Source organism: Centroberyx gerrardi, chromosome 18, assembly GCF_048128805.1.
Source record: "Centroberyx gerrardi isolate f3 chromosome 18, fCenGer3.hap1.cur.20231027, whole genome shotgun sequence".
In the NCBI taxonomy this organism is placed as follows: Eukaryota; Metazoa; Chordata; class Actinopteri; order Beryciformes; family Berycidae; genus Centroberyx; species Centroberyx gerrardi.
Genome location: NC_136014.1, coordinates 26,261,658 through 26,289,333, shown reverse-complemented (window position 1 = coordinate 26,289,333; position 27,676 = coordinate 26,261,658). Strand labels below are relative to the sequence as shown.

The 27,676-nt window shown below is 43.7% G+C and overlaps 1 protein-coding gene across 3 annotated transcripts in view; it reads left to right on the top strand.

Annotated features, from left to right (window-relative positions):
• Nucleotides 1-26,380, top strand: part of senp6a (SUMO specific peptidase 6a) — a 41,872-nt gene extending 15,492 nt beyond the window's left edge. For all 3 annotated transcript variants that reach the window (XM_078289987.1, XM_078289988.1, XM_078289989.1), the window contains 16 exons: nt 1,411-1,819; nt 6,157-6,395; nt 8,015-8,155; nt 8,843-8,876; nt 13,154-13,342; nt 15,544-15,737; nt 17,907-18,121; nt 19,333-19,449; nt 19,821-19,943; nt 20,033-20,125; nt 20,806-21,206; nt 21,820-21,908; nt 22,054-22,142; nt 22,998-23,066; nt 23,796-23,946; nt 25,564-26,380. In XM_078289987.1, coding sequence (XP_078146113.1) covers nt 1,411-1,819; nt 6,157-6,395; nt 8,015-8,155; nt 8,843-8,876; nt 13,154-13,342; nt 15,544-15,737; nt 17,907-18,121; nt 19,333-19,449; nt 19,821-19,943; nt 20,033-20,125; nt 20,806-21,206; nt 21,820-21,908; nt 22,054-22,142; nt 22,998-23,066; nt 23,796-23,946; nt 25,564-25,800 — 2,790 coding nt within the window. In that variant the 3' untranslated portion in view covers nt 25,801-26,380. The remainder of the gene's footprint in view (nt 1-1,410; nt 1,820-6,156; nt 6,396-8,014; nt 8,156-8,842; nt 8,877-13,153; nt 13,343-15,543; nt 15,738-17,906; nt 18,122-19,332; nt 19,450-19,820; nt 19,944-20,032; nt 20,126-20,805; nt 21,207-21,819; nt 21,909-22,053; nt 22,143-22,997; nt 23,067-23,795; nt 23,947-25,563) is intronic.
• Nucleotides 26,381-27,676: the final 1,296 nt, after the last annotated feature.

The window sequence follows — 27,676 nt, the reverse complement described above, 5'->3', positions numbered from 1 at the left end:
CCTCTCGTCTGGCTTGTCGACAGTCCAGGTCCACATCCTCTGGACATCCAGCTGCTGGTCGCGGTATTGAGAAATCCAGTGACGGTGTTATTGAAGGAGTTTATTACAAAACAGTGTCTATCCATTTTTAAAGAAAATCATTACGTAATATTTCAGAAGCAGGTTAGATTAAATTCTTAAAAAGAGCACTGTTGTCAGCAATTGTTATATGCAGGGTTCCCACAGTCATGAATTTATTGATTGATTGATTGAATTCATTCGATGAATCTTAAAAACAAGCACATGAATAGGATTCAGCCAGAAAATAAAATACTGAAAATACTGGAAAATATACAGTGTATATAATAAAAATAATATACTGGAAATACTGAAAATGTGTTTTCTAGGAGTGGAAATATTTTGGAAAACAGTACAGTTTGGAAAATTACTGCAGTAATACAGTCATGAAAATGTGGTGTGAAGTTGTGGAAAAGCTTTGGAATTTAGTTGTAAAATATGTGTGGGAGTACGATGCCTAATAACTTGAATAATATTGTGTAATGATTTCTACTTTTATGCCGGCAGTCATACAGTCATACAGTATTTTGGCTACAGGTTTATGTTTTGTCCCATGGTGGATATCTCATTGCAGAGTGAAACCCAATTACATCATCATCCTGTGTCCACAGGAATGTTGTTGAATGTTTTCGGGACACGACGGCTTTGACCCTTGCACTCATTATCATTAGTTTATAATGTTGGTGATGTAGGAACCGAGGCTCCTTTTTTACTGTTGCCCTCATTGTACAGAAGTCGTTCTGGATAAAGCTGCCAGCTAAACGTCTAAAATGTAAAATGTTTCCTGTAGTGTTTTTTTTTTATGGAGTAATTTTGGTTGTGAGACTCAGGTTCACTCCAGGGTTTGTTCCAGGATCGGTTCCAGTAGATGTTTAAGAAGCTTAAGAACGGCTCTTAGTTGGATAGTATGAAATATGGACAATTGTGCTGTAATTTAAATGAGGCCAGGAGATGAATTTCGGGGGGGGGGGGGAAGGGAGGCGTTCCAGCTGCTACCAAAGCTAAATGAAAGTAAGGGAAACATTACATTCAGTTGGTCTTGTGGTTAAATTGTAAAAGGGAAGAAAGGGCTGCGGTTTATAGAGAAGGAAAGTACTCTCCCACTGTATGACAGCCAACACACGGTTATGAAAATGAAACAAATGCTGTGATTTTTTTTAAAGTGAAAAAGTAACAAAACGGTGATGGTTTTGATTCGTCAGTTTCCCAGCTGTGGGAGTGGGAAACTTTCCAGCGTCTACGAAACGCTACATGGCAGTAAAGGAAACACTTTGTTGAACTAGTATTTGTTTTAGATTAAAATAACAGATCCGACCTCCCAGCTTGACGTTAACGAGTGTTTTCCTCCGGCAGCCCCTCCGGCCGGCCGTCTACCCGGCGGTGTGCGGGAAGTGCAACAAGCCGAGCGAGGACGGCGGCAAGTGTCAGACCTGCGGGACCGGCCTGAACCTGCCGCCCTGTCAGCACGCCCCGCAGGCCACGCCCTCCTCCCCGACCCCCCGGCCCCCCATCCGCTCCCAGCCTTCCTCCGGACCAAACAGCCTTCAGCTGAGTAAGAACTTCTACGGCGCGGCGTCCACCATGCGGGTGCCGCGGATGGAGATCCTGCCGGTACGAATCACCAGCAGCAGGGGGAACCTCCTGCCTCCGCACAACGGCAGGCCGGCGGCGCTGGCCGGGACGTCCAGCTGCTGCGGGGCGAGGGTCTCCTCCAAAGGCAAGAGGACGGCGGCGGCCAAGCAGCACGAGCTCAACGACCCCAGTAAGTACAAACGAGTGCTTGAAGTGGCGTTGAACCTGTGTCTCTTCCTCCATGATAAAACCCCCAAATCAGTGATTCTCTGTGATCTGTTGCTCCGGTAGAGCAGACTGGAGAATTGTGTTTTTTTTCTCTCTCCATTCACTGCCATTGTCTGGAGGAACAGTCTGAAAATCACTTCTAGCACATAAAGGAACGCCGACAAAGCAGATTCTCACAATATATAAAAAACTAGTCCTGTCACTGAATTGTTTTTAAGTGAATCTCTTTCTTTATATTTATTAAACCTTTCAGTTTGAACAAGTGGGACACTGAAATCCAGTCAGAGGAAATTTATGCCGATGAAGAAGATAAAACGTTTACCAATAATTGTAAAGAGGAGAAAAAAGTGGGAGACAGGACTTTCACAAAGCAGATTCTGCCAATATATATATAAAAAAACAAGTCTCTCCCTTGTTCAACATCACTTTAAAGGAAAGGGAAAAGGAAAGTAAATATAGCAAAAATGACTCACTTTACTCCTCCTGGCCGAAGATTACATACATTACACATTACATTTATCCACCTCTGTCTTTTGAGGTGGATAAACAAGCATCAGTTAGGCTATATTCCTCGCCATACCTTAGCCTTGAAGTGAGTTTAACTTTGATCTTGTTCTTTTTATCAATGTAATCGGGAGCGAAGATCAAGCAAAAATCACCAGAAATCTATTTAGAAACCTTATCTAAAAGAAAAAGTCAGAATAAGGGAGAATTCAGGACCAATTTGGAAGTTTTGGTGGCAAATTCTATTATATGCAGGGACTTTAGTCGCAGGGTGTCTGAAGTTTCTGGAAAAAACTCCCGGTAAAAAACCCCGTAACAGGTCTACAGTTGTTTTCATTTTCACATTTATCTCAATTGTGAAATTGGTCTTTTATTTGATTCCATCATTAAAAAGGTCTTGAATTCATCTTGATGAAATTTGCAGACACCTTATTACAATATTGATGCTGATTTGGGGAAAAAAGGAAAATTATTCTGTTATCCTACCTGGTGTGTTTTTATTCCAAGTTAAAAAAAGTGACACCGACTGTTACAAAGTGATTGATGGCTCACAATTACGGTACAAAGGATATTAATTACTTAAAGTCCGTGGATGACAATATGAACACTTACAGATTTGATCTTGTAGGTTTTAGAAGTATTGAATGATAACCTTCAGATAATTTTCTTTTTCCAAAATAGATTATTACTCTCATACATTCATACATCTCATACATTCCTGATTTAGTAAGTACAGCAGGAGGAAGCGGAGCAGGCGGACACGATGCTGCAGCATGTGGCTCAGCGCTGAACTTCACAGCAGGAAAAGGCAACAGCTGGGCCGCCTGTTACCTCTGTGAGCTTCTCCTGCCAGTTGGAAAGCTGCTGGTGAACTTTTGCGGTGATGGTTTTTTTACCCGTCAACTTAATTCAAACGGTGGGCGTTTAATTTTGGAATTAATTTTTTCGTTTGCTGGCCGCAACATAGAGGGAACATCAGAGATTTCAGCTGTCATGTGCCAGCAGATTAAAAAGGCTGTTAGGGGCGGCACAATTAATCATAATCGTACATCGTAGCAACTTTTGCACAGAGGGTTTGATGTCGGTTTGTTCGTCTTCGTTCGTCGGCTCCATATTTGGCTCTTGGCACCGGTTTTATCAACCGGTTCAGGTGAACTGGGATCCAGTTCAAGACCTGCTGGACTGTTTGATGCTGCTGCCATGTTTCAGCTGTTTGACTGTCAGGGCCAGACAGCAGGGCTTCCTATTCCAATCCTCCTTCCTCTTCTTCTCTTCCGTCTCCTCCTCCGTCTTCTTCTCCATCTTCTTCTTCTTCGTCTTCCTCTAATCCATTTTCTCCTTCTTCTTTGTCTTCTTCTTTGCTGTCTTCGTCTTCTTCTTCTTCTCCCTTTTGTCTTCTCCTCCTCCTCCGTCTTCTTCTCCATCTTCTCCTTCTTCTTTGTCTTCTTCGTTGTCTTCGTCTTCTTCTTCTTCTCCCTTTTGTCTTCTCCTCCTCCTCCTTTTCCTTCTTCTCCTCTTCCTTCTTCCTTCCTCTTGTTCTTGTTGTTCTTCTTATCCTTCTTCTCCTTCTTCCTCTTCTTCTCCTTCTCCTCCTTCCTCTTCCAACTCCTCCAGCCCTCTGGAGGTGACGCTGACATGGAAGTTCATCTTGCAGAACACATTAGGTGAAAGTATTGAACGTTTATAAAATTCAATATTGAATTCAATCTTTCACAACAGTATGGTGGTATGTAAAGCTCTTTGAGACATACTTGTGATAAAGGGCTATATAAATAAATATAACCTAGACTATTGAGGTAGTATTGAAATGTTGGTTATCATGACAGCACTAATGGACAAATATTAGCTGTTGCAGGGATTTAACCAGTGGGCTTTCAGTTACAGGACAGTCTCTCCACCTACTAGACCGTTCTGATGCAAAATGCATCTTAAACGCAGCGCTACAGTGCTATTCTCATCGTTTATGATAAATGCATCACTGCTGACAATGGGAGAAGTGTGTTCAGTAGCCACAAACCACAAGCACCTGCTTCTCTTTCTCTACAGGTTACCCTGTAACATATTCACATCCGTTAGAGAGCAAGGGCCAAACCAAAGAGACAGACAAAGCTGTGTTGTAGCTTCACTGTGTTGTACGGTATGTTTGATGCTAAAATTCACTGTCGAACCCTCTGGAGAGATCATGAGTCAAATTCAACCAAACATCCCTATTAAGTACACTACCGGTCTAAAGTCTGGACCCACCTGACTGAATGTTCTCTGTTTTTCATTCTCTTAAAGCCATTTTGATCTAAAGGCTTCTGCTTAAATGCTTGAAATTAGTTTCTTAGACAAATATAAATAGTGAAGTTGATCCTATGTATGAATTTCTTTCCAAAGCCTTTGCCTTTCCATCAAGGCAAAGGGCGGCTACTTTAAAGAAGCTAAAATATAAGATAGTTTTCATTTGTTTAACACTTTTTTTGGTCGCTGCATAATTCCATTTGTGTTATTTCATAGTTTTGATGTCTTTGCTGTTATTCTAAAATGTGGAAAATAGTAAAAAATAAAGAAAGATCCACCAACTGCCTTTGCTGTATCATCCAAGCTGTGTTTCTACTAAGTGCCCAGGCTGAACAGCACAGGGGATAGTTACATGAGATGCTGTGTTTTGGTAAATTAATACAAATATCTCTGTCACTGGCACCATGTCAGCCGGTGACACTGTAAATTGCTACAGAGGGAGGAAAGATTTAATTGGGAGCTCTCTCTTGACAAGCTGTCAGTTTGCATCCCCGCGCTCCGCCACACTCTGCTGGGTAGAGCCTGTGTGTAAAGCCTGATTTTATTAGTGCCATTTTCAAGGATGTGATGAGAAACACCAATAGAGGAAAATAATTACCCACCCCCGCACACACACACACACCCATAATAACTGAATGGGTAATGAGGGTCCAAAAAAACTGAAATGCTGAATAAAACTGAAATCACTTCCCTGCGTTTTGTATCCCTAAACGCATTAAAGCTTCACAACACAGTTAGAAAATGTTCAAACAAGTCTTGCAATCAAATCATTAACGGCAAAGTAGAAGGACCAACTGATTCCTGCCAATCTGTACGTTCCTGCATGGATTCATCATGACTACACATAAAGCTGTAGACCCATATTTGTCATTATCCATGTTAGGATTTAGTCTTGTGAAGAGTCTTCAGCTGTAGAGCGATACGACCTGGTTTACTGTCATATTGCCCAGGCATTATTGACGTACATCATAACAACAAATCCGAATCTTCAAATCGAGTGAAGAAATTAGGGTCTGGAATAAGTCTGGGATTTCAAAATGGAAAATATCTAGAAATGTGTAGTCAGCTGAAATGTAAGTCAATTCAAGTTCCTCTCATTGCCCCACAAGCAGGTTGGTGGAATTTGTTTCCATACAGATAAAAGAAATAAGTCCTGACATTTACATCACATAACAAACATCAGTACCACAGCAAAAGTAAGATGTCTAACCACAATAATAACCTTTGTCTTTAGAGCACAAATCAGTGTATAGATTTAAGTAGAAAGCGGATGTAGGAGCACTACTGGTTCAGTTTATAGAGTTCTTCACAAGGTAAATGAGAAATGCGAGCAATATGGAGTAACAAAAACAAAGAAGAAAGGAGTAAAATACAAAAAGGCAAATGCACAGAAAGGATAAAACAGAAGACAGGCCATAGTTCAGGTAAAAGCGAGCCTAAAAACAATGCAAGAACACAGTGTAAACGTATCAGAAAGACATTAATCAGAGTTCTCCGACGTTCCCTTCACAGTCGTCCTGTCCAGCGACGACGAGGAGGAGGCCGACAACGCCAGCACAGGAAGCGTCAACCGACTGGACAGCGTTTCCCCCCGGCCCGCCGACTCCGCCCACTCCTCGCCGGCGCCCTCCGGGGGACGGGTGGAGGCAGCGGTGAAGAGCACAGGAGAGCAGGAGGAGGTGACCTCCGAACTCTTCGAAGACGTCAACACGAAAATCACGTTACCGCGGAGACCCCGCATGAAAGACCAGGTGCGTTCAGGCCGAGGAAACGAACACCGACCAGAGTGAGGAGGTCCTGTCTTATCTGTAACGCCTCAGTGTTTATGTTTTCAGTCTGACATTTTGGTTTAATATGCAAGGAAACTATTCACACAGTTTGTGTTGTGTCTTGAAAAGTCAAACAAAGGCTGCCAGTAGTTGCATGCAGAGAAAAAGGCAGTGCAGGAGTTTGCAATGGAATGAAAGAAACAATTTGAGGTGAATGAAACAAAAATTTTCTTCTACAATTTGAGGTATTTATCTTACTTGCTAACACTGCCAGTTATCAACATTTTCAATAGGATATGTTGATATTATGGTATTAACATTCGCTAGATAAATGCAGAGGAAAAAAACAGTCCAGAGTGGCATGAAATGGTTTGCGGCGGGGTTGTATTGATAAAGTGATAAAGGGCTACAGTATATAAATAAACGAACTTGAACTTGAACTTATTGACGAGTCAAACTCATATCAGCTTGTAGGCGAACAAAGGCTATCAGTAGATAGATAACAGAGACAAAGGCAGTGCAAAAGTCACGGTTTGCAATGGCAATGGAAAGAAATAATTTGAGGTATTTATCTCACACGCTAATGTAGCCAATTATGAACATTGCTGATATTATAGCATTAATGACCCCAAATTCGCTCTTGTTTGCTTACAATGCTGCTTCTGGCCTGCAGATGCTGCGGTTGGGCGCTGTGTTCATTCCTGTGGTCTCAGTGAAAACTAACTAAAAAATAATGGAATTTGGGGATTTTGTTTTACTATTTTGCGGTGTTGTTTTGTTCAGAGGCCCACCTTCACTACATAGCTCTGTGGGAAACTCCTGCATATCTGGTTAATCAGTAGATCCCAGTGGAAGGTCCTTGAATGCTGACCTGTAAGCGTGTATTTGGAGCGTTGTGGGTTCGATCCTGGTTCATGACCTTTGACTCCTGTTATCCCATCGTTCCTTTAATCACTCTCCGCTGCATGCTGTCTAGGAAAGCAGAGAAGTGTCCTAGAGCAGTGATGTTCACTTTCCTCCCCCATTTAAGAAGATCTCATGCCGTCTGGCAGCAAGATTACTGATTTGGGTTTTTTTTTTTGTGTTTGAGAATGAGTCTCCCAAGATTACTGTCTGGGTCGTATTTGGCAGCAGTCCAGAGTAATGATTGGAGCTTGTGTGTGTGTGTGTGTGTGTGTGTGTGTGTGTGTGTGTGTGTGTGTGTGTGTGTGTGTGTTTTGGTCGATAGCCCCAATGCAAACTAGGCCAGCAGGTGCAGCGGTGAAGTAAAATAAAAGTCTGCTCTTTTTTTCTCCAAAGGGAAATTCTCTAAAGCTAAATATATGCTATTGGGTGGACGCTTTTTTTAAATTTTTAGTGAGTCCCGTGTGAATGGAAACTCTAACCCTGGTAGTGTTGGTGCCTTGCTTTACCCATTGAGCTACACAGGGAATTGAACCCCTAACCTTAGCATCCTGATGTGTCCAATATAAACTAGACTTGAATGTGCAGTGAGGTAAAACAGAAGTGTACTCTCTTCTCTCCGAGCTGCAAAGCAACACTCAATTCTCTCTCTAAAGCCACATATCTGCCTCTTTTTCTTTTTTTTTTTATCTTTGCAGTTTGGAAATCACCCTCCGGAGCACTTTTCACCGAGGGTAAAGAAGCCCAAGTTCGTGTCCAATAAGTGTGACAGCATCATACTGGAGTGTCGGAGCGTGAGGGTGGGCACTCTGCGCAGGATGGTGACGAAGCCTGTCATCGTGAGTACTTTGATCTCTCCCGTCTGATGCACTCAGTCTACGCCTGCTGAAATATCGCCAGCGGGCTGTGCGGCCTCCGCTGCGGTGCTTTGATCTGTAACCAATAACACATGACTGCTGCACCGATTCCTGGTTTGGAAGTTTGGAAAATTAAGGAAAAGGAATTTGATCATTTTAAAGTCTTGAAGAATCACACAAAAGTCCAGAAAAGTATGGAAGATATTCAGTTTTCCAATGATGTGCACATGTAGTGTGTGTAATAATAATAATAATATAATCTATCTATCTATCTATCTATCTATCTATCTATCTATCTATCTATCTATCTATCTATCTATATATCTATATATCTATATATCTATCTATCTCTATCAAATGCATTGCATTAAAAAAATCAAATCAAGTAAAAATAGAAAGATAAGAATATGCAAATAAATAGACAAAGTGAATTGCATTAAAATAACACAATCAATTAAATTAAATTCTGTTGTGAAGAATAATATAATCTTAAAATAGAGTGATCTGGCAGAGCTGATGGTCTTGTTGCCACGCTGCGACCAGAATACAAACCAAAAATCTTCAAATCCATTCCAGAAATTATGGTCTGGAAAAAAAGGGCCTTTTGAAATGGAAAATGTGTGGGAACCTACATGATAAACTGCGTTCTTATTCTCCTGTCTTTCCCAGTTTTCCATCGACCATATCCAGCTTGAAACTGAAGGTATGGAACACAAGTAATTCATTCAATTTATTGTGCATGAAATGACCATATGCTGTGCTGTTGTTGTGTTGGACATCACCGGAGTGTGATGGCACCCTCCAGTCAGTTTTGGCCGCTCTTTGCTTCTGTCATTTTAAAAATATGCAGCGGCGCAGTTTTCATCTGGCGCCGAGGGATGTGGAGGAGGAGGCGGGAGAGGGAGCTGGTTAGAGACTAGTGCAGTTTACTTCCACATCTGTGGCACCAGCCTGTCCAGAAAATACACAAAAACATCAGAATACCAGCAGGAGACAGGAGGCAGCAACCTGGGAATCTCTGCAAAGATACATAATTAGCAGGGATGGGACGATGTATCGAAATTTAATATATCGTGATATCAGAAAAATGCATGGTGATATCAGCTCCAGATCAGATCACGTATCAAATCGTATCGTGAGATATGCAGATCATCCCATCCCTAATAATTAGTCACATTTACACATAAATGTCAGGATTTTAAACATGAGTGACGTCTTTTACTTGAGCTTGGTCAAATTTATACATTTTCATCTGGGGGGGAAAAGTGTTTTTTTTATTAGATTCATCTGGCAACTTAAAAAACACAGTAAGCAAAAACAAAATCAAGTTTTATTTGTCATATGTACAGGTACAAGTACACGGTACAATGAAATTCTTACTGTGCTGCAGCTCAATGTCTTAAAAATAAATAAATAAATAAAAGTATAAATAGCCTAGTATACGTAGGTAGAGTGGAAAAAGCACAATAATAATAATAATAAAATGTTATAAATGTATAAAATGGTCTAAAATGTGCATAAAAAAAGAAGAGGCATTTTAAGGTGTAAGAATATGAGAGATTAAATCAATGAGAATATCACAATTAAGTAATTAATTAAGAGAATATCACAATTAAGTAATTAATTAAGAGAATATCACAATTAAGTAATTAATTAAGAGAATATCACAATTAAACAATAAAAGAGACTGGGCAGCTTGGTGAAAACAGGCTGTCAGGTTACTGGTGTGAGTCAGACAGAACCGACTGAAGTCTCAAAGAGGCCGATGCTGCTCCTGCCCGTCCCGGTTCCCCTCGGAGGGCAGTTTGAGCTTCACAGCCGGGCCGCACTGCAGCGTCCAGTGAGCTCCCTGTCCAGTCTGCAGCGTCCAGCGAGCTCCCTGTCCAGTCTGCAGCTCCCTGTCCGGTCTGCAGCGTCCAGTGAGCTCCCTGTCCAGTCTGCAGCTCCCTGTCCAGTCTGCAGCGTCCAGTGAGCTCTCTGTCCAGTCTGCAGCGTCCAGTGAGCTCCCTGTCCAGTCTGCAGCCTCCAGTGAGCTCCCTGTCCAGTCTGCAGCCTCCAGTGAGCTCCCTGTCCAGTCTGCAGCGTCCAGTGAGCTCCCTGTCCAGTCTGCAGCGTCCAGTGAGCTCCCTGTCCAGTCTGCAGCATCCAGTGAGCTCCCTGTCCAGTCTGCAGCTCCCTGTCCAGTCTGCAGCGTCCAGTGAGCTCCCTGTCTAGTCTGCAGCGTCCAGTGAGCTCCCTGTCCGGTCTGCAGCGTCCAGTGAGCTCCCTGTCCGGTCTGCAGCTCCCTGTCCAGTCTGCAGCGTCCAGTGAGCTCCCTGTCCGGTCTGCAGCCTCCAGTGAGCTCCCTGTCCGGTCTGCAGCTCCCTGTCCGGTCTGCAGCTCCCTGTCCAGTCTGCAGCGTCCAGTGAGCTCCCTGTCTAGTCTGCAGCGTCCAGTGAGCTCCCTGTCCGGTCTGCAGCGTCCAGTGAGCTCCCTGTCCGGTCTGCAGCTCCCTGTCCAGTCTGCAGCGTCCAGTGAGCTCCCTGTCCGGTCTGCAGCCTCCAGTGAGCTCCCTGTCCGGTCTGCAGCTCCCTGTCCGGTCTGCAGCTCCCTGTCCAGTCTGCAGCCTCCAGTGAGCTCCCTGTCCGGTCTGCAGCGTCCAGGAGCTCCCTGTCCAGTCTGCAGCATCCAGTGAGCTCCCTGTCCAGTCTGCAGCCTCCAGTGAGCTCCCTGTCCAGTCTGCAGCCTCCAGTGAGCTCACTGTCCAGTCTGCAGCCTCCAGTGAGCTCCCTGTCCAGTCTGCAGCGTCCAGTGAGCTCCCTGTCCAGTTTGCAGCTCCCAGTCCAGTCTGCAGCGTCCAGTGAGCTCCCTGTCCGGTCTGCAGCGTCCAGTGAGCTCCCTGTCCAGTCTGCAGCATCCAGTGAGCTCCCTGTCCAGTCTGCAGCCTCCAGTGAGCTCCCTGTCCAGTCTGCAGCCTCCAGTGAGCTCCCTGTCCAGTCTGCAGCGTCCAGTGAGCTCCCTGTCCAGTTTGCAGCTCCCAGTCCAGTCTGCAGCGTCCAGTGAGCTCCCTGTCCGGTCTGCAGCCTCCAGGGAGCTCCCTGTCCGGTCTGCAGCGTCCAGGGAGCTCCCTGTCCGGTCTGCAGCCTCCAGTGAGCTCCCTGTCCGGTCTGCAGCGTCCAGGGAGCTCCCTGTCCGGTCTGCAGCGTCCAGGGAGCTCCCTGTCCGGTCTGCAGCGTCCAGTGAGCTCCCTGTCCGGTCTGCAGCGTCCAGTGAGCTCCCTGTCCGGTCTGCAGCGTCCAGTGAGCTCCCTGTCCGGTCTGCAGCGTCCAGTGAGCTCCCTGTCCGGTCTGCAATGTCCAGGGAGCTCCCTGTCCGGTCTGCAGCGTCCAGTGAGCTCCCTGTCCGGTCTGCAGCGTCCAGTGAGCTCCCTGTCCAGTCTGCAGCTCCCTGTCCAGTCTGCAGCATCCAGTGAGCTCCCTGTCCAGTCTGCAGCTCCCTGTCCAGTCTGCAGCGTCCAGTGAGCTCCCTGTCCGGTCTGCAGCGTCCAGTGAGCTCCCTGTCCAGTCTGCAGCGTCCAGTGAGCTCCCTGTCCGGTCTGCAGCGTCCAGTGAGCTCCCTGTCCGGTCTGCAATGTCCAGGGAGCTCCCTGTCCGGTCTGCAGCGTCCAGTGAGCTCCCTGTCCAGTCTGCAGCTCCCTGTCCAGTCTGCAGCATCCAGTGAGCTCCCTGTCCAGTCTGCAGCTCCCTGTCCAGTCTGCAGCGTCCAGTGAGCTCCCTGTCCGGTCTGCAGCGTCCAGTGAGCTCCCAGTAGCTCCCAGTCAGCTGACCTGCTGCTCAGCCTGCACCGGCAGCAACCGGAGAGCGTTCAGCATCAAGATCCACCTAGATCCAATTCCCACTGGCTGACTCTAGTGTTCATTCCAGTTAGTGAATGGGGAAATGATCAAGGCGATAACAACACATTGTTTCTAGTGGCATACTATAACATGATTCAGTTTATAGCCTACATGTAAGTCCTAAGAAATGTTTAAATTCAAATAGACTGTTTCTGGAGATTTGGTTAATATCAAATAAATTAGATGTCCACCTAGATAATGGCCAAGCACAATATGCCTAATATTTTCAGTTTTATGGTAACTAACCAGTTAAGTGTTATAACCTGTTGCCCAGATTTTGATGAATTACATAGAATACATTAAAACAATATTGCTCAGGGTATTGGGGGTCAGGGGGTCACGGGATGAACCGTTCACCATGCATGTGCAGCCCGTGTCGGGGCATCGCTTCGTTTTTAAGGAGTCATGAGCCAAAAAGGTGGAGAACTGCCGCATTAAGAGCGCCTGAACTCAAGAGTACATGAACTTTGGACTCATTTATTCCCACTGCAGGTCGACTGCTTAGTTTGCATGTAATGATGTAGCGTCTGATGCCTCTATATGAAACTTTGCATTGATAAGCGACATTTTATTGCAGTGTATCAGGCTATTTATGTCATTTCTTATGTGTTTTTGTGCTGTGTCAGAAGTTTGGACGCACCAATTTTTTCTTTATTTTTACTATTTTCCACATTTTAGAATAATAGTAAATTCATAAAAACTATGAAATAACACAAATGGAATTATGCAGTGACCAAAAAAGTGTTAAATCAAAACTATCTTATATTTTAGATTCTTTAAAGTAGCCGCCCTTTGCCTTGATGGAAAGGCAAAGGCTTTGGAAAGAAATTCATACATAGGATCAACTTCACTATTTATATTTGTCTAAGAAACTAATTTCAAGCATTTAAGCAGAAGCCTTTGGATCAAAATGGCTTTAAGAGAATAAAAAACATAGAACATTCAGTCAGGTGGGTCCAGACTGTTGACTGGTAGTGTCTGTTGAGCGTTTTGAATGTATTTTGTAGGGTTTTTCTTTAAGCTAAACCCCATCTGCAAACCAGATTGCACTTCCTTACACATTAAGGATTTAATTGAAATAGAAACTGTCCCGTTTCTGCGTCCAGGCCCGGAGCAGGACGCCCTGGAGAAGGTCAGCCTGCGGGCGTCGGAGCTGATCAGCTGCGAGTGGTGCAGCGTGCGGAAGCTGCCCGTCCTGTTCTTCCAGACCACGCCCGAGGAGTGCGTCCGCCTGCGCACCCAGCTCAACATGTCCCGCGAGAAGGGCGGCATGTGGTACGACTCCGCCGGGAACCGTGAGTACAGACCCCGCCCTGCACCCGAGGATACACCCGAGGATACACCTGGTTTGTTTTGGTTTTGGCACAGTCACTGTGGTGCCAAGGTGCCAAATTCAGGCCAGACAGTCAACGTGAGACTAGGGCTGCAACTAATGATTATTTTCATTGTCGATTAATCTGTCGATTATTTTCTCAATTAATCGATTAGTTGTTTGGTCTATAAAATGTCAGAAAATGGTGAAAAATGTCGATCAGTGTTTCCCAAAGCCCAAGATGACGTCCTCAAATGTCTTGTTTTGTCCACAACCCAAAGATATTCAGTTTACTGTCATAGAGGAGTAAAGAAACCAGAAAATATTCACATTTAAGAAGCTGGAATCAGAGAATTTTGACTTATTTTTCTTAAAAAATTACTCAAACTGATTAATCGATTATCAAAGTAGTTGGCGATTAATTTAATAGTTGGCAACTAAACGATTAATCGATTAATCGTTGCAGCTCTACGTGAGACACTTCACTCCTGTCAAACTTCATCACAGTGTACAGAAAATCAATTTCTGCAATTCATGTCTGTCCTTTATTGAGCAGTATCAAATCAATCCAAGGAAGTAAAAGTCGTATTATTTAGAAAATGTATCTTTCAATCTAAATCTTCACATCTGAGCTGCAATTTCTCACACAGCTCCCATAATGCTTTTCTCACAGGCAACTGAATTTAGACGTCATCACACACTGTTGTACCAGCAGCACTTCTATCTATGCATGTAATTTGTTAAAAGCCGTATGTAACGGTTCATTTTGCTCACATTACTGTGTTCTCCGTAGAAGAGATGAAGGCAGCTGATCAGGGAGCCAGAGAGCTGAGATCACATTCAAATAACCTGATAATTAATTAGGTGTTTTTATGTCATTGCTACAAATTTGCTGTGGGACTTTGTACTTTGTTCCTTTGGTGTTTTCTTTAGCAGCTGCCAAGTTCCCAGCAGAACTATTTGACCGCTATCAGTGCTATTTTTATTGTTATTTGAGTTTTTTATTGTTAATAGTGTTATTTCACTGCTGTATCAGTGTTATTAGACTACAGATGATTACACATGAAGATACAGTATCAACAAGATTTATCTATAATGTGGTGTGAATAAAAATGACAGACGCTAGTAGACAATCATCGCATAAAAATAACTAGAACGTTATTGCAAGTAAGAAACAAAGTCATTATCATTCTTGCACATAAAACCTACGTACAAACAGATGTAACACAGAAATGCTTAAGTTTCCAGTTGCTTAAGGAAATCCTTAGGAAAATGAGGGAAGCAAAGTATATGGAAAGCAGTATATTTGTCGCTCATCTCACTGATGTTTACTTATGTTTAGAGCTGCAACGATTCATCGATTAGTTGTCAACTATTAAATTAATCGCCAACTATTTGATGATCGATTAATCAGTTTGAGTAATTTTTTAAGAAAAATAAGTCAAAATTCTCTGATTCCAGCTTCTTAAATGTGAATATTTTCTGGTTTCTTTACTCCTCTATGACAGTAAACTGAATATCTTTGGGTTGTGGACAAAACAAGACATTTGAGGACGTCATCTTGGGCTTTGGGAAACACTGATCGACATTTTTCACCATTTTCTGACATTTTATAGACCAAACAACTAATCGATTAATCGAGAAAATTAGGGCTGCAACTAACGATTATTTTCATTGTCGATTAATCTGTCGATTATTTTCTCGATTAATCGTTTAGTTGTTTGGTCTATAAAATGTCAGAAAATGGTGAAAAATGTCGATCAGTGTTTCCCAAAGCCCAAGATGACGTCCTCAAATGTCTTGTTTTGTCCTCAACCCAAAGATATTCAGTTTACTGTCATAGAGGAGTAAAGAAACCAGAAAATATTCACATTTAAGAAGCTGGAATCAGAGAATTTTGACTTATTTTTCTTAAAAAATTACTCAAACTGATTAATCGATTATCAAAATAGTTGGCGATTAATTTAATTGTTGGCAACTAATCGATTAATCGTTGCAGCTCTAGAGAAAATAATCGACAGATTAATCGACAATGAAAATAATCGTTAGTTGCAGCCCTACTTATGTTTACAAGTTCACTGTATGGTGGCTGTATCAAACAAATTCACATCAAACTTGGGATGATAATCTTGGATCTTATCGGAGCTTCTTCATCATCCTCCTCTTCCTCCGTGTCTTCTTCAGAGTCGGACGAGAAGTACATCGTGCTGATCTTCGAGAACGGCCTGACGATGAACGAGCAGATGATCCTGGAGGACATCCTGGGCGAGATCGGCGGGACCAACAACCTCAGCGACTTCCCCACCAAGCTGTCCTTCGACGAGGCCAACATCCGGCTGGTCAACTACAACAAGGCCACCAAGGAGAAGGAGGAGAAGGTGGGCTCACCGCAGGGGGAAGCCTTATGTTACACAGGGGAAGAGACGTCATCTCTCTCTCTCTCTCTCTCTGTCTCTCTCTCTCTCTCTCTCTCTGTCTCTCTCTCTCTCTCTCTCTCTGTCTCTCTCTCTCTCTCTCTCTCTCTCTGTCTCTGTGTCTCTCTCTCTGTGTCTCTCTCTGTCTCTCTCTCTCTCTCTGTCTCTCTCTCTCTGTCTATCTCTCTCTCTCTCTCTCTCTCTGTCTCTGTGTCTCTCTCTCTGTCTCTCTCTCTCTCTCTCTGTCTCTGTGTCTCTCTCTCTGTGTCTCTCTCTCTCTCTCTCCCTCATACACTCTCTCTCTCTCTCTGTGTCTCTCTGTGTCTCTCTCTCTCTCCCTCATACTCTCTCTCTCTCTCTCTCTCTCTGTCTCTCTCTGTGTCTATCTGTCTCTCTGTCTCTCTCTCTCTCTCTCACTCTCTCTCTCTGTCTCCCTCTCCCTCATACTCACTCTCTCTCTCTCACTCTCTCTCTCTGTCTCCCTCTCCCTCATACTCACTCTCTCTCTCTCTCTCTCTGTGTCTCTCTCTGTGTCTGTCTCTCTCTCTCTCTGTGTTTCTCTGTGTCTCTCTCTCCCTCATACACTCGCTCTCTCTCTCTCTCTCTCTCTCTCTCTGTGTCTCTCTCTCTCTCTCCCTCATACTCTCTCTGTCTCTCTCTCTCTCCCTCTCCCTCATACTCTATCTCTCTCTCCTTTTTCTCTCTCCCTCACACACACTCTCTCTCTCTCTCTGTCTCTGTGTCTCTCTCTCTCTCTCTCTCTCTCTGTGTCTCTCTCTCCCTCATACACTCTCTCTCTCTCTCTCTGTGTGTCTCTCTCTCTCTCTGTGTCTCTCTCTCTCCCTCATACTCTCTCTCTCTCTCTGTCTCTCTCTCTCTGTGTCTCTCTCTCTCCCTCATACTCTGTCTCTCTCTGTGTCTCTCTCTGTCTCTCTCTCTCCCTCTCCCTCATACTCTCTCTCTCTCTCTCCTTTTTCTCTCTCTCTGTGTATCTCTCTCTCTCTCTGTGTCTCTCTCTCCCTCATACACACTCTCTCTCTCTCTCTCTCTGTGTCTCTCTCTCTCTCCCTCATACTCTCTCTCTCTGTGTCTCTCTCTCTCTCCCTCTCCCTCATACTCTCTCTCCTTTTTCTCTCTCTCCCTCTCTCTCTCTCTCTCTCTCTCTCTCTCTCTCTCTCTCTACTTTGTCCTGTCTAATGAAGGTGAAAATGCCCCCAAAATAATCTTTATCTTGGCTGAAACTAGTCATTGCCACTTTAAAAACAGAATTAAAGAAGGTACAAAAAGTAATCCATCACCTGTAGGGCTGCAACTAACGATTATTTTCATTATCGAATAACCTATCGATTTCCGATGAATCATTTAGTCTATAAAATGGCAAAAATAATGATAAATGCCCATCACAAGTTACCAGAGCCCAAACTGATTCTTCAGATTGTTCAGTTAGTCTGACCAGCAGCCAAAAAACCCCCCAAAGTATTCATTTTATAATTATTTAAAATGGAGAAAAGCAGCAAATCTTAGCATTTGTGAAGCTGGAACCAGCAAATCTTTGGTATTTTTACTTGATCAGTGACTAAAACGAACTTATTAGAACTTATCACCTCCTATGTTGATAATAAAGTCACATTTTTCCAATGTAGAGGCGTAAGCTAACTAATTAAAGCAGAGATCCAACAGAAATGTGTGGTGAAGAGGGAATATATCACCGTGCTGAATACTGGAATAATTAAACTGCTTTGTCATTTGCTTTTTTTGGCTTGAGAACGAGGCTTTTTAGTCTTTTAAAGGGAGGGGGGAATTCGAAGTGTCTTGAAAAGTCAATAGGTGTGGAGTTTTTGTTCCTAAACAGACTACCGGCCATAAAGTGAGTTTTAAAAGACTGAAATCGCAGCACTTGGCCAAGTAATCATTGAGTCATTGGTATTGATCAACAATCCTATCAACCCCCCTGATATATTATGGTCATTTTGGGCTATGGGGCAGTAAATATTTTACTTATTACCCCATTAAGTTGTCTGGCATTTTAATTGTTTTATTGTTTTACTGTCCATAAAACTTTTTATATCTCTGGTTTGAAGTGTTAATTATTATCACCATTAACAGCTTTTTATTCCTCCTCCCTCTCCGCAGGCGAAGCCGACACAAACGTCCGTCAAAATCGCCCACGTCGCCCCGGTCGCCAGGGCGACCCCGGGCAGTAAGGTGACCCAGGTCACCCCGGTGACGCCCGTCTCCGCGCCCGTTCGGACGCGGATGGCCACCCGCCAGCAGGCCAGCGCCTTCTTCGACGACGAAGACGAGGACATGGCCGAGCTGCAGCCGACCTTCTCCGGACCCATCGTCAAGTGGGTGGCGCTGACTGACGGTCAAAATCTACGACTTGCTCGTCTTTATAACACTCAGGCCCAGATTTACTAAAACTAGCGATGGGACGATCTGCTTATCTTACGGTTCGATACGCGATATGGGATTCACGATGCGATACGACCACGATACGATGCAATAAATAAAAGTTCAGTGACAACAAAGTCTGACTGTGCAGAATTATGTTTATTTCTGAGACGCAAATCTTTCTAGCGATGCCATTGGCTCGCTAGAACGTAAACAACAAGTTTAAAAACCTCGCTGCATGCAGATTTGTGTAAACCCACTGCAGATTTGTAGTGTTTGTTTATGTACTCTTCGCACCAGCGGGGAAACTGTAACCTAGGGAAACCAGAAATAACGGTGACAAAAAACTCACAACAACAACAACAACAACAACAGCAGCCGAGGGAATCAGAGGATTCAGAAGCCGTTTGATCGTCATGAAGACGCAGAAATCCTCCAACAGGCTCAGCGGGTCCAAACTCCAAACTGTTTACCTTTAAGAGTCGAGATGTTAGCATGCAGATGGAAACAAAGGCAGTGAACCAGTAGAGGAAATAGAGATGCTTTTCCACAAGGCAACACAGCCAGTCACATGATATTTTAGACCAATGGCAGACGGTCACACACTGGCAGCCAGAATTTTTTTTTTTTTTTTTTTTTTGTGGAAGACTTTTTTTTTTACTATTTATTTTATTTTTGATTTTTAAAAAAATTAATTTTATCTTATTTTTATTTTATTTTCTCCTTACTATTTTTTTATTTATGTATTTTTTTTTTATTTACTTGAATGTTGCTGTTTTCCACCTCTGTCTCACACTGTTCCATTGCTTTTTTTAAAATTCATTTTGAGTATTCCGCTTTTATTTTGACTGTCAAAGCACTCGGCTTTAAAGGTGCTATATAAATATAAAATTATTATTATTATTATTATTATGTGAAGGATTTAACAGTGTGGAGACCGAGGCCAAAGCGGCACTTTGTTTTTTCCGTAAACGCGACCTTTTGTTCGTACAAAACCGCCGAAATTAGTTTCCGCACCTTCAAGGTACTTAGGCGCAAATTTTTGAGGGAGGGGAGAGAGTTACCCTCCCCCCCCTCCCCCAAATTTTACAAGCCGTTCTGGGGATTTGAATCAGCATCCTTCTCTAACCTTGTTAATCCTTCTGTAACGCTTGCTTGTGTGCAGGTTGATGGTGTATCCTCCTCCTCCAGCTAAAGGAGGCATATCAGTAACCAACGAAGACCTCCACTGCCTTAATGATGGGGAATTCCTAAACGACGTCATCATAGACTTTTATTTAAAGTAAGTTCTGGTTTGTATTTGTAATTTGGGTGTTCTGTTATCTATAAAGAACATTTCCTCCTTGCTTTTTCATTTCATTTTTGTCTAAGTTTTTTTTGCACAAAAATGATTGGGAAACCTGTAAAACTTTGTAAATTTAGGATGTCAGTCAAATGAGCAGATTCTGAATTTCTCTTTGTGTTTGACTGCAAAAGACTTCACAAGTAAAAAGTAAAGAATAAGTAAAAAATATACCAGTAAAATAATAATTGACACAGTGTATGCTCTGTCACTGCTTGCACACTTGTTTGGAAACTTTAAATTTATAGCTTTATATTGGCATCGCTTCAGAGTGAAATGACTTTTGAACTGCGATTATCTTTCCATCCCAGATATTTAGTTCTAGAGAGGTTGAGGAAAGAAGACGCACAGAGAAGCCACGTGTTCAGCTCCTTCTTCTACAAGAGGCTGAACCAGAGAGAGCGGAGGAGCGCTCCGGACACGACCAACCTGCCGTGAGTTTCCTCCGCCCGCTTTCACGACAAAAATACGATGTTAACGGCGTTTTAGCTTAACAGACGCTCTGCTCCCTCCGGTCTCCCAGGATCCAGAAGAGGAAGCACAACAGGGTGAAGACGTGGACTCGGCACGTCGATCTGTTCCAGAAAGATTTCATTTTCGTTCCCATCAACGAGTCGTGAGTCTCCAGTCTTGTTTTGAAAAACATTTCGCACAAATCCTATGCCAGTCTGGGAAAAGAATCGAAAATTAAATTGGGAACTCTCCAGGAAAGTTGGAAAAGTTGAATTGACCAACCGATGTATGGCAAAGATATACAAGACAAGATATACACGACTACACAGTTTATGCAGTTGTAAACCCACTGATTTCACATATAGTGATGTTTGTTGTTGTGAGGAACAATCTTAAGTTATAAAGTGATATGAGCTAGTTGGCAGTCAGTATTTGTGTCCAAAAACTCATGAAATTAAGGTCTGGAAAAAGTCTGGAATTTTTGTAAACATAACAAATGTGTTGGAACCTTTATTTTGAAATGACTGATGATTTTGGATTTATTTCTGATGCTGTGTAAGACTGGTTTTGTTCTTAATGGGATGAACAATCAGTGATGGAAAGGCAAAGGCTTTGGAAAGAAATTCATACATAGGATCAACTTCACTATTTATATTTGTCTAAGAAACTCATTTCAAGCATTTAAGCAGAAGCCTTTAGATCAGAATGGCTTTAAGAGAATGAGAAACACAGAACATTCAGTCAGGTGGGTCCAGACTTCTGACTGGTAGTGTAATTTTTTTTCTTAATAGATGAAGCTGAATTTGGTCTTATTATGAAAGTGTTTTCTCTGCTCTTCCTCAGAGCTCACTGGTACCTGGCAGTCATCTGCTTCCCCGGCCTGCAGGGAGCGGAGTACGAGCCCAACCCGCTGTACCAGGGTCCGTTCCCGGGCTCGGCCCCCGGCCCGGCCCCCGCCCCCGTCCCGGCCCCGGCCCCCGCTCCGCCTCCGGACCCCGCGGCGGAGGATCACATCCCGGAGCACTGCCGCCCGCTGTCCCCGGACAGAGACGGGTGCTCCGGCTCGTCGGAGCACCCGTCGACCCCCGGCGGCCCGGAGGCGTCCGCCGAGCTGCACCCCGCCGCCGCCGCCGCCGCCGACCCCGCCAAGGAGAACGCCGCCTTCACCAACGGGGGACAGGAGCCTTCCAGCGCCGCCGCAGCGCCCGTCAACGGACAGGTGGACGCCGAGCCACAGTACACAAGTGAGTGTCCCTGTTGCCAAAAATAACAGAATATTCCCCTTTGCTCTTTGACTGAGCAATAGTACGTTACTTCTAATACAGGGAACAGAAATGAAGATCCTACTGGTAATCAGTTATACTTCAATCAATTCATATCAATTTTCACTATAATGAATCACAGACATCAAGAACACCAGGCTATAGCTGGTGTTGGTAATGCACTCACCCCTAGAAATGTATTTTCCATGCCACAGTAATTTGTTAAATATTAGAGTAAGCCACGTATCAATCAGAGTATGAGCTAATCCGGGTTATTCTGACCCAGTTATGATGTTTATATGCAGCACAAATTCAAATTGAGTTCCCCATACATGTAAACGTAGCCCGTGAATACAACAGTAGAATTTCAAAGTAGAAGTAGGCTGGTTTGGACAGCTTTGTTTCTTTATTTTGGTTGTATACTTGGTCTGAAATCCAATACCAAGAAGCATTAACAAGGTCTCAAAAATATGAAATGTGGCTTTCTGAGACCCGCAGATACCCTGATAAAGAAAGAAGAGCCAAGAGGAAAGTGTTTTTTTTTTAAATGTAATGTCATAATGCTGCTTTTTTTGTTTGTTTGGTCTTTTTTTAGGCGAGTTGCAAAGAATCAGTGTGTGTTACGGTCCGGGGAACGGGAACGACGACACCTACACCTTCTCTGACGACCACAGCTCCTGTCAGGTGCTCAGATCTCTTCCTTGTCTTCATTTGTCTTCTGTTGTCTGTCTGTGTATCTGTGAGTCAGTTGCTTGTTGGTCAGTGGTATCAGTAGAAGCTTCAGATTAAGTTTTGGTAATGTCCTTGCTGTGTGTGTGTGTGTGTGCAGGACGAGTGCAGCGAGGACGGGACTCTGGCGGACGACACGCTGAACCCCGACAGCTCCGGCTGGTCGTCCAAACCAAACCTCTGCAAACAGTGAGTGGACTGAACTTCTGTGTGTTGGCCTCAGGGTGGCACTGTCGCTCTGCTCACACACAAAGCAGAGGGGAACATGTAGGAAGCTGTTGTGTTGCAGTCGGTGGTGCGGTGGAGGGAATAAACAGCCGTAGAGTAGACGAGCATCATTAGGAAGTGGGATTCTATTCTGAAAACCGAGCTGGTCGGTAAAATGAAGTCAAATTGGCTGTCAGTTTGTAAATCTGTAAACTGCAAACATCTGCAAAGCTGTCAGCAGGTTTTTAGCCGGTGGAAACTCTTTTATTAGCAGCATGAAGACGCCCTGTCTTGTAGATTTTTCATTTTATTGCACTTTTTTTTTACCCAACAAGCATTTCACAGACAGCAAAGTGCAGGAGGACAAGTTCATCCTCAACCTAAACAAAGCACAAAATTGACTCAATATGATATTGTGGCAAATACATATTAAAACAGCTTGGGAAATTGTTTTGAAGTGAAATCAGAAATATATTTAGGGCCCAATTTCATAAAACAATGCAGGTAGCAGATACAGACGACTATTTTCATTTTGGTGATATATTTTCATGGGTTTCATTGTTACAGGCAGTCGTACCGACATGCTGGGTGCTTTTAATCCTCTAACCAGCACCATGGGTCATTTGCAGCAGGAAATGACCCAATTTCCCTTCATGGATCAATAAAGTTCATGTTAAATTAGTGACAGTGGCTGGTGAAATTTGGGGTAAACGAGCTGCAGTAGCTGTGGACAAGAAAGTTCATGGTTAGTTTATTAGTTTAGTTGACTTCTCTGCCCTGGATCTCTGCATTCTCACCTTACTGACTGATAACTGTTTTTTTGTTTTCCTCCTCCAGGCCTTGCATCCTCATCATGGACTCCCTGCGCGGCCCGGCCAGGTCAACTGTGGTGAAAACTCTGAGAGAGTGAGTGGCTGCTGCTGTTCCTGTTCACAAGCAGACCAGTAGTACTTCAAATAATTCTTAGGGTTTTATTTTAAAGGAGAATACGGGCGTTACCCAGCTCCCTCTCTGTTCCTGCACACAGTCGGCATAGTTGCAGATGTCAGCGCTTGTTTTCCTTTCCTTGTCCCGTATCCATCACAGGAAACACAGAAAAACATGAAGCCAAACTTTCTATTTCCTCTCAGCGCTGCGTTACGTTCCGCTCTGCTAAAATAATGCCTCAGAAACACTTTACTGTCACATCCATGCCTTTTTTTATTTATTTGCGTCTTTGTCAGGCGGGACAGCAGTTCATTTCAAGCTAGGTTTGACGCCATAAAGTTTGTATTTTTAAAAACACAAGTACATTTAAAAAAAAATCGAATTCCATACAGCATGCTTTTTAAAATGATTTGGGGGAACTAGACGCAGACAGAGGTAAATGAGCTGTAACGAGGACACCGGTGTTCTCCTTTAACCTGATTGGAGGAGCAGCGGCAACACTAATCATGGGATTTCGTTTTTTGATAATTCAACTTCAGTCTGATATTTAGAATGGAATATAACAAAACTAACAACTTATTTTTTTATTAATTACTACTAAACTACTAAATTCATGCGTTACCACCCACCGCTGGAGACTGATGTGTGTGTGTGTGTGTGTGTGTGTGTGTGTGTGTGTGTGTGTGTGTGTGTGTGTGTGTGTTTTAGGTACCTGGAGGTGGAGTGGGAGGTGCGTAAAGGGAGTCAGCGGAGCTTTGGGAAGGACGTGATGAGGGGCTCCAGCCCCCGTGTGCCTCAGCAGGACAACTTCAGCGACTGTGGAGTCTACATCCTGCAATATGTGGAGAGCTTCTTCGAGGTAGGAGGAGGAGGAGGAGGAGGAGTTCTTTTATCACTTTTAATTAAACTAAGGAGGAGGGAGGAGGAGGAGGAGGAGGAGGGAGGAGAGGGAGGAGAGGGAGGAGAGGGAGGAGGAGGAGGGAGGAGGAGGAGGAGGAGGAGTTCTTTTATCACTTTTAATTAAACTAAGGAGGAGGGAGGAGGAGGAGGAGGAGGGAGGAGGAGGAGGGAGGAGGAGGAGGGAGGAGGAGGAGGAGGAGGAGGAGTTCTTTTATCACTTTTAATTAAACTAAGGAGGAGGGAGGAGGAGGAGGAGGAGGGAGGGAGGAGAGGGAGGAGGAGGGAGGAGGAGGAGGAGGGAGGAGGAGAGGGAGGAGGAGGAGGAGGAGGGAGGAGGAGGAGTTCTTTTATCACTTTTAATTAAACTAAGGAGGAGGGAGGAGGAGGAGGAGGAGGGAGGAGGAGAGGGAGGAGGAGGAGGAGGGAGGGAGGAGGAGGAGGAGGAGGGAGGAGGAGGAGGAGGAGGAGGAGGGAGGAGGACTTCTTTCATCACTTTTAATTAAACTAAAATCCTCCCACTCAAAGCCTCACTCTTACTTTCCCTGTCATTTAATTTCCTGTTTCCCTTGTCTTTTCTACATTTTGTTGTTTTTGTTCCGTTTTCCTCCTCGTTTAGTTGTGCTGCCATTACGTTTCTGTTATCCAATTCAGTTATAATAATAGTAAACTTAATTTGTGTAGCACTGAGTTGATAAAGTGCTTTAACAATCAATTAAAAGCAAACTTAATCCTAAAATAACCACAGCAAGTAGAAACAAGAAGACAAAACTTTCGGTTCAGCTGATAGGCGTTTTTGAAGATGGATATCAGTATTTCTTTTTTTTTGATTGAATGCAGATGCTTATTTTTGAATTGTACATCACTTGTATATTAATCCATGCAGATAAACGCATAAATAAAGGGGGGGAAAGATGATTTTCAGCCCAACTTGAGTGGAAATCAGACTGAGAAACAACATTAGAGACAAGTTTAGTCATGGAAGCTCTCTGACTTGAGGCCAATTTATATTTCTGTGTTGAAGTGTTGCTGTAGCTTCTCTGTAGCTCTTATCGGAGCCGCTGTATCTTACTGCTCCTCTCCAAAAAAAGTAACTGAGCGTAGAGCGACACAAGACTGCAAGAGCTGTGATTGGCCGCTCGGTGTCTCCTCCTACCTGTATGTGGTTGCTACGGGCCGATAGAGAAGACAACACGGAGCAGATGGAGCTGAGGAGGTTCACTGATCTATTCATTTGTACTCCTCATCTCTGAATTATAAAGATGACCAGATGTCACTGAATTCATGGTGAGAAATATCCCAGAACAAGAGTTTCAGAGAACGTAAACAGGACTACTTCTTGTTATTACTTCCATGCTAACAAGTCTAGTGTTTCGATGGTCTGCGCACAAATTCGCCAACGCAGAAATAAACATAAACGCTCGCACCGCTGTCAACATGTACGGCGTAGAAACGGCGGCACTTCGATGCAGAAGTTGGTCTTTAGTCCTGGAAAAGTCCTGGAATGTGTCTTATTTAAAGAGTCAGCAATCACTGACGTTTTGGATATTTTGTTTTGTTTTTTTCCCCCTCCATATAGAACCCGATCCCCAGCTTCCACCTGCCGGTGAACCTGTCGGAGTGGTTTCCTCAGCAGCGGATGAAGACGAAGCGCAAGGAGATCAAGGAGCTGATCCTGAAGATCCAGGCCCAGCAGGAGCTGGACCGGAAGGAGAGCGACCAGGCCCCGCCGCCGCCCGGCTCCCCCGAGGAGCCCGAGATCGAAGAGACTTCTGGGTCGGCGGGCGGGCCACAAAACCTACCCATCAGCCCCTGAAACGACCCCCAACCCCCCCACCCCAACGACCCCTCCCCTTCATCCCCTCACTCCCAGACTCCCACCGGGGGTCAAACCTGATTGTACGCTGCTGGTTTCCCACTTCGATATCTCAAAAAAAAACGGTCCTTACTCCTTCCATTAACCACAGAAAACCCACACACACACAACAACAACAACAACAACAAACACATTTAAAATTTGTATTGAATAAAACGTGAACTGTAAATATGCTGGAGTTTTTCCGCTGCCTTTGTAATTTACTGTTTTATGACTCGCTTATGACGTGACCCGTTAAGTTATGTTTTCATAGATGTTATCTCCAGGAGGATCTGTGCAGAATATACTGTTACGCTCTTGCATCGTATTTTTTATGCTTTCAAGTTGTGTAGAGGAGGAGGAGGAGGAGGAGGAGGAGATAAAGAGAAAGTTGCTGTCATTTGTAAGTTATAATAATCCACCAGTCCGGAAAAAGAAAGCTGAGTTTCCCGCTGGCGAGTCGCAGTCTGGTCTTGTTGTGTCTCTTGGATGTGGACTGGATGAATCTTCAGCATTAAAAACAACCGTAGATGCAAGAGCACTTCCTTTGCCTTAGCTCTTTATTTATGCTGCTTTACTCTCTTAAAAGTTGTTAAAAGAATGAAGGCGTTTTGTCTCTTCAGTGTGTTTTGTTCCATGTGTTTCTCGTTTGTTCAAATGCACACAACGATCTGGAAGAGTCTGGGATGGGGTCTTGAGACGTTTGGGTTTTACTCAAAAATGTAAGGGAAAAAAAACAAAAAATAACTACACACGTTTAAGAGCCACAGTCACTTCTTGTTATATTGAGATTTATTGTGAATAATAATAATAATGATTTTATTTATATTGCATTTTTCTACAGCTGTTTATAAAGTGCTGCACATTAAAAAAAATACAGTCCAACAGAAAAATCAAATTTGTTAAGACAACATAATATAATGAAAAAAACAAACAAAAAAAACACTACAGATGCGCCAGTCTGGAAAATATGTCTGTAATTTCAGCCATAGAATGATGTGGCCTAGTTGTCGTATTATATTAGCCTATATATTCAAAGTTTATTCATTTCAATAGCATTGAATTACCCAGGCATTATGAGCAGACATCAGATTGAAAAACAGAAATGTTGAGAAATTAAAGCTGCAAAAGGCAACTTCGCACACTGGCGGCCTCGAGTGGCAGCGAGAGGTAACTGGTTGAATTTTGAAGACTTTAATACCCAGAAGTTTGGGAAGCTGACGTCAGTAAGATGATGCCATGTTCACGTTTTACTGGAAGAACAGAAAGAGCGGCATTACAACCTGGGAGCGTTGACGTGTTTAACTCGTAGAAACGTCCACATCCAAAGTCAGATTAATTGAAGGATTTAAAGTAAATCGTAGACAAACTGCAGCAGACGGTGTGAATATAACCAATAGTTTTGTTTTTTATTATCTTGGGCTCCTGACACCGGTGGATTGACGCATTTTCACAATTCGTGAAGCAAAGTGCGAAATATAGTAGCTCCAAAAAAAAAATTCCCGTCCTGCCTGTAGTTTCCACTTGGAGGAAGATGTAATGTATTTACAGTAAATCTGACATGACGTTAACGCGGTGTAGAGTTGGATTTCACTCTTAAGTTCAAATTCATCACTTCCTGTGTCGTCACTTCCTGTGTCGTCATTTCCTGTGTCGTCATTTCCTGCCAGAGATGCTGACACCTTCGTCACGTGTCGTCTCTTGCTCTCTCCCGTCTTTCCTGCCTCTCCACAGTCCAGAAAAGTGAAACGTGCCTTAAAAAAAAAAAAACCTTTAAAAAGTCTTGTCTAGTGCAGCTTTAAGGTCTGGAAAAAGTTTTGGAATGGAAAATGTGTAG